The sequence below is a fragment of the Littorina saxatilis genome, linkage group LG15 (assembly GCF_037325665.1).
Source record: "Littorina saxatilis isolate snail1 linkage group LG15, US_GU_Lsax_2.0, whole genome shotgun sequence".
Taxonomy (NCBI): domain Eukaryota; kingdom Metazoa; phylum Mollusca; class Gastropoda; order Littorinimorpha; family Littorinidae; genus Littorina; species Littorina saxatilis.
Genome location: NC_090259.1, coordinates 5,063,761 through 5,070,215, shown reverse-complemented (window position 1 = coordinate 5,070,215; position 6,455 = coordinate 5,063,761). Strand labels below are relative to the sequence as shown.

Genomic DNA, 6,455 nt, shown 5'->3' with positions numbered 1-6,455 from the left:
TTGCTGTTATATTGACTGACGGAGGAAACAAGAAAGATAGGTGCACAAAATAGGAAGTTCACATATTCCATTTCTCCATTTGCCACAACAGAAAAGAAGGTAATTCCTCCAGTCAGAGTCCAAACGTCAAAATACACGGAACATTACAGAATGGAGACAGACACGGAATCCAACACGGAAGCAAAGAAAGAGCACTAGAACCCCCCAGCAGCCCCCCCCCCCTCCAAACTAGCCATTGCAAGACCTCCTCGTTAAAACCAGCTTACGATGTTAGTTTTTCCCAGAATGCTCTCTTCATAACGTCTGTAACGTTACCACCAGTTAAAGACTCTCTTCATAACGTCTGTAACGTTACCACCAGTTAAAGACTCTCTCTTCATTACCACCTGGTTTTCTCAGTTGCTTAGAGGTCTACGATACCGATCCATGCGCAGCCTGGCGGTGACCTTAGGAGTAATTTTCTTCTGCTGAAATGACGTAGTCACCAAGGCAATCTTTGTTCTCAAAATTCTGTCTCAGTTCCTCGGGAGAAATGCAGAAGAAATGACAGAATTTTCACGTGACGTCACTATTCACAACATGACGTCTTCTCGAACTTTCTTCACTTCTCACATTAGAGATTTCATTGTAGACGAGAGGGTCAGATTACTTAGATATAGTGCAGAAAATGATGTGCATTCTTCTTCTCTCGTTTTGACTCCCTTGCAGAGACAATCATTTCAGTCAAAGTGTCAGCTATAGTGACGAAAAGTATGTGTTGTTCTTATTCCAGAGATTTAGATGCATTACGTGTGGCCAAGACGTGAACATGTACGTGTAGAACTTGGTAAACGCATGCCGTAAAAGCTCGGTTTTGCTGGTGGGTGTTGTCTTAGCTACACGAACAGGTACACGTCTTAGCTACACGTAGCGTATCTTATCTACACTTGTGATCTCTCTATTCTCTCTTTTTGACACTGTAGCAAAGATAATGATGCCTGGTCAGTGTTTGAATGGGGTGCATGCTCAGTGTACGAGCGGGGTGGGTTGGTCAGTGTAAGAGATGGCTGGGATGGTCAAGGCGAGGCCGAAGTCAAAGACGGAGGGGACAGTCGGGCGGTCAGTGTCCTAGCGGGGTAGGGAGGTGAGTGGTGGTGGGGTGGTCAGTGTCCTAGCGGGGTAGGGAGGTGAGTGGTGGTGGGGTGGTCAGTGTGAGAGAGGGGTGGGGTGATCAGGGCTGGCAGGACCAGCGGTACATTGTAGGATGGAGGCGAGACAGGAGTCAAAGACTGAGCGGACCGTGGCGGTCTCTATGGCGCAGGTGACGTGCACGAAGAAGTGTTTCTTGGCCCCCGCCGTCTGCTGGAACTTGCCCTTGATGAACTGAGCACCCTCCGTGTAGTCGCTCGTGCCTGCAACAGTGCAGACTCATTCACTCACTTGTTCATTAAGTTATTTTGGAATTATACAAAAGTCTCAAACTAGTCTATAAATAAAAAGCAAAGCATACAAAAACGCCCCGCTCCAACCAAACTCCGCGTAAACCCCGGCAACAACCCCAACAACATCTTAGCTTCCCGCTCCAACCATACTCCACGTAAACCCAGGCAACAACCCCAACAACATCTTAGCTTCCCGCTCCAACCATACTCCGCGTAAACCCAGGCAACAACCCCAACAACATCTTAGCTTCCCGCTCCAACCATACTCCGTGTAAACCCCGGCAACAACCCCAACAACATCTTAGCTTCCCGCTCCAACCATACTCCGCGTAAACCCCGGCAACAACCCCAACAACATCTTAGCTTCCCGCTCCAACCATACTCCACGTAAACCCCGGCAACAACCCCAACAACATCTTAGCTTCCCGCTCCAACCATACTCCACGTAAACCCCGGCAACAACCCCAACAACATCTTAGCTTCCCGCTCCAACCATACTCCACATAAACCCAGGCAACAACCCCAACAACATCTTAGCTTCCCGCTCCAACCATACTCCACGTAAACCCCGGCAACAACCCCAACAACATCTTAGCTTCCCGCTCCAACCATACTCCGCGTAAACCCCGGCAACAACCCCAACAACATCTTAGCTTCCCGCTCCAACCATACTCCACGTAAACCCAGGCAACAACCCCAACAACATCTTAGCTTCCCGCTCCAACCATACTCCACGTAAACCCCGGCAACAACCCCAACAACATCTTAGCTTCCCGCTCCAACCATACTCCACGTAAACCCCGGCAACAACCCCAACAACATCTTAGCTTCCCGCTCCAACCATACTCCACGTAAACCCCGGCAACAACCCCAACAACATCTTAGCTTCCCGCTCCAACCATACTCCACGTAAACCCCGGCAACAACCCCAACAACATCTTAGCTTCCCGCTCCAACCATACTCCGCGTAAACCCCGGCAACAACCCCAACAACATCTTAGCTTCCCGCTCCAACCATACTCCGCGTAAACCCAGGCAACAACCCCAACAACATCTTAGCTTCCCGCTCCAACCATACTCCGCGTAAACCCAGGCAACAACCCCAACAACATCTTAGCTTCCCGCTCCAACCATACTCCGTGTAAACCCCGGCAACAACCCCAACAACATCTTAGCTTCCCGCTCCAACCAAACTCCGCGTAAACCCAGGCAACAACCCCAACAACATCTTAGCTTCCCGCTCCAACCATACTCCACGTAAACCCCGGCAACAACCCCAACAACATCTTAGCTTCCCGCTCCAACCAAACTCCGCGTAAACCCAGGCAACAACCCCAACAACATCTTAGCTTCCATCCCCTTTTTGAAATACCGCAACAACAGACTAATTCGATCATATGTGTTCTCTGTTTGCATGTCTGTCCTGTGTTTTGCACCCCCCCCCCCCCCCCCATATCACATATTAACTCTACCTATCCAAAGATAGGCCAATGGATCACAAAGAGGACGTAAAAACTCCTCAGTCAGCCAGTCAACATTGCACTTTGGTTGATGAGATACGATACAGTAAAAACAACTTGTTTTGAGACCTAAACGATGTGAGAAAACCAGGCCTAAAAAGGGAGGTATTCTTCAAAATGGGGTAAGTTTACACAAAAAGAAAAGACTCTTTATTGTAGCATGGACTAGATAAGCCAATTGTTTGTAGCATGGACTAGATAAGCCAATTGTTTGTAGCATGGACTAGATAAGCCAATTGTTTGTAGCATGGACTAGATAAGCCAATTGTTTGTAGCATGGACTAGATAAGCCAATTGTTTGTAGCATGGACTAGATAAGCCAATTGTTTGTAGCATGGACTAGATAAGCCAATTGTTTGTAGCATGGACTAGATAAGCCAATTGTTTCAACACGTAAACTTTGAATCATTCCTGAGTTTTAAACGAATACTCTGAAACCTCAATTGTCCTGTTTAAAGGTTCCGAGAGGGAACTCTGAAACTGTCACGAGTTATACTCGGTCATTAAACCAAGCTTAAGAAACAAACAAACAAACACACAAACAATGCAAACCCACAAGCAAGCGAGCGAACATGACAGATTCAAGCGAAGCGCCTGAAGCGAAAGAGAAGGGAGTTAAATACACATTACAAAATATTGTTCCCGAACAGTAGTTACCTCCCTTACATCACATCGTTTCATCTTTCGTTCCTCTCTCTCTCTCTCTCTCTCTCTCTCTCTCTCTCTCTCTCTCACCTTTATACTCCGGCCAGTGGGCAGCTAGTGGCGAGACCTTGAGCTTGGCCTTGAAGGTGTCCTTCTTGTTGAGGAAGAGCACGAGGGGTGTGTGGATGAAGCCGGGGTGATGACACACCGAGGAGAACGCCTCCAGTGTCCCCTCCAGTACCGTCTGGAACAGGAACAAGAGGCAAAGCCTTTAAGGCTCACGTTTGAAAACACCATGCCATCTGTAGTGATCATCGGAAAGGATTGAAGTTATTTCCCTTGAGTTCTCAGCAGTCACAATTAATGCGACCGTTGATCACTTCCTCTGTGCATAATTAAGTGTTTAATGTTATTTTACCTCTGGGTTATGGGTAAATGGGTAAGAGGAAAGATAAATGGATGATTGGTGATTTCTTGGGCTTGCTGTAGATGTGACGGAGGAGAAGGCGTTTGCCATTACAATCTGATTTCATATCTAATTTGTGTTTAAATCATTTCTAAATTATGTATATTTGATACAACTAATTTCATCCTCACTGTCATTCGCGTTAGACTTCAATTCTCCAGACTTTAAATCATCGGAAACGAAATTTGACGGGTTTGAGTTCATTAGCGGCGAATAAGACGGCCGAGAAAAAGGCTGCAGCCATTTTTTTCTGTCATTTCTCGAGACTTTAACGGTTCGGAAACGAGATTTGATGGATTTGAATTGAAGACAATGTAGGTGCATGCTATTAAAAGTCACTGAGCCACTGCGTTTCTATCAACAACTCCGCTGCCAGCTGTACAGAGGAAAGGAAGTCATCACTTGTCTCGCTGTCCGGGCTGACAACATAGATGTGTGGTCGACCAGGGGAAGAAAACACTCCGTGTTGATCTATTCCCAGTCGCCTCACAGCAGACGTCGACGAAATAAAGCACAAGGGACGCAAATCCTTCAAATTAAAGTAGTCACATGACCGTTACATTAGTTTAATGTGATGCGATACCGATACATGTATGGCTTGGCGGTGACCTTACAGTAATTTTCTACTGATGGTATGAAGGACTCATCGTTTCCGAAATTCTTTGCAAGTTCCTCAAGAAACAACATGCAGGTGAAGTGACCGAATGTTTACGTGACGCCATCATTCACAGAATGACGTCTTCTCGAATCTTGTTTTAATTAAAGTCAGAGATTTGAATCTAAAATAGAAGAGACGTCTTGGTTTGTTAAGTCGGTGTCGTGCGTCATTAATGCTCATGGAACTGCAGCAAACTTAATCAGTTCGATGTATTCCTTTGTTGGATTAAAGTTTGCCAAGCACAGTGTTGTGAGGTGTTTAATCATGATTTCCTCCCACCTCAACACATGACCATATTTCAGGCAAATAATTCAGGTCGATCCGGTGTATTCCAATTTTGACAAACAGATTGACCCAGGAAAAAAAAGCTGGTTACGACAAATCCAGAGAAGACAAGGAACTCCAAAGGGACATTCACGCCTACGAACATCGACTAATGAAATGAGTTAGTTCAGGGAGAAACACCTGCGAAAGACGACTAATGAGGTTTATAAAGATTCAGTGAGGCCTATTAGTGACGCTTTTGTTTTAATACTATTAGTGCATTCGTGATCCGCGGACAAGAAAGTTTTGGACTTGAATCGGAACAACTGACAGTTTGTAATCCCAGTAAGCGCAAAAGTTATGGAGACAACGTGTGAGAAAGAAATCCTTGTGCAACCTTCATTATGTTAGTGTAAGTCTGACGCATACAGTCATTACATCCACAACGTGTGAGAAAGAAATCCTTGTGCAACCTTCATTATGTTAGTGTAAGTCTGACGCATGCAGTCATTACATCCACAGTGTGTGGCTAACAACAGAACCCCAGTGACGTTTATTGTCAATAGATTACACAAACCTAAATAAAACTTAATAGGTCATTTCTAAATGCAACAAATGTGTTTTAGAAAAAAAATATTCTGCAATGTATTCGAATGCCGAGCTATCGCGTAAAAGGCAGGGTCCTGGCATTCAGTCCCTAACGCCCTCTTTCAGTGCTATGCAGCTATCTTTTATTTTCGTACAAGTTCAAAAACTCGCTAATGTGAGGTTGGAAATAGTTGATCATAACGCCTTTTCTTCTTTTTAAAAAATCAACAAACGTGTTTTTATATTTTTTCAAATCATTTGTTCAGAAAATATATACACAATATCACACACATTTCCACTCCAATTTGATCTCTCTCTCTCTCTCTCTCTCTCTCTCTCTCTCTCTCTCTCTCTCTCTCTCTCTCTCTCTCTCTCTCTCTCTCTCTCTCTCTCTCTCTCTCTCTCTCTCTCTCTCTCTCTCTCTCTCGCTCTGCAGTGTGAAAAAGTCCATTTATTTGCACTGAAGAAGTTCTTAGGAGTTCGAATGCGAACACCTAATGATCTTGTATATGGCGAGACAAACAGATATCCGATATATTTGAATTCTATTTTAAGATGCATTAGCTACTGGTTGAAATTGTTAAAGATGGAGGCGCACAGACTTCCTCGTAAATCCTATGAAATGTTGTATAAAATGGATGAAAGTGGTAAAACGAACTGGGCCTCAGGTGTCCGTTGTAAATTGTATGAGTACGGTTTTGGTTTTGTGTGGTGGAATCAGGGCGTTGTTAATGAAAAATATTTTTTGCGTGTTTTTAGGGAAAGGTTGGTCGATTGCAGATGGCAAGAGTGGGATTATCATATACAAAATAGTGATAGATTTGCTGTTTATCGGACATTTTGTACTGTACATGACATTAAACCCTATCTTTTGTCGAATATGGATAGGCATT

At 44.6% G+C, this 6,455-nt stretch overlaps 1 protein-coding gene across 1 annotated transcript in view; it reads right to left on the bottom strand.

Annotated features, from left to right (window-relative positions):
- Nucleotides 1-223: 223 nt before the first annotated feature.
- LOC138948289 (G protein alpha i subunit-like) overlaps nucleotides 224-6,455 on the bottom strand; it is a 63,348-nt gene continuing 57,116 nt past the window's right edge. The window contains exons 8-9 of the mRNA XM_070319801.1: nucleotides 3,677-3,830; nucleotides 224-1,391 (exon numbers count right to left, since the gene is read on the bottom strand). Coding sequence (XP_070175902.1) covers nucleotides 1,186-1,391; nucleotides 3,677-3,830 — 360 coding nt within the window. The 3' untranslated portion in view covers nucleotides 224-1,185. The remainder of the gene's footprint in view (nucleotides 1,392-3,676; nucleotides 3,831-6,455) is intronic.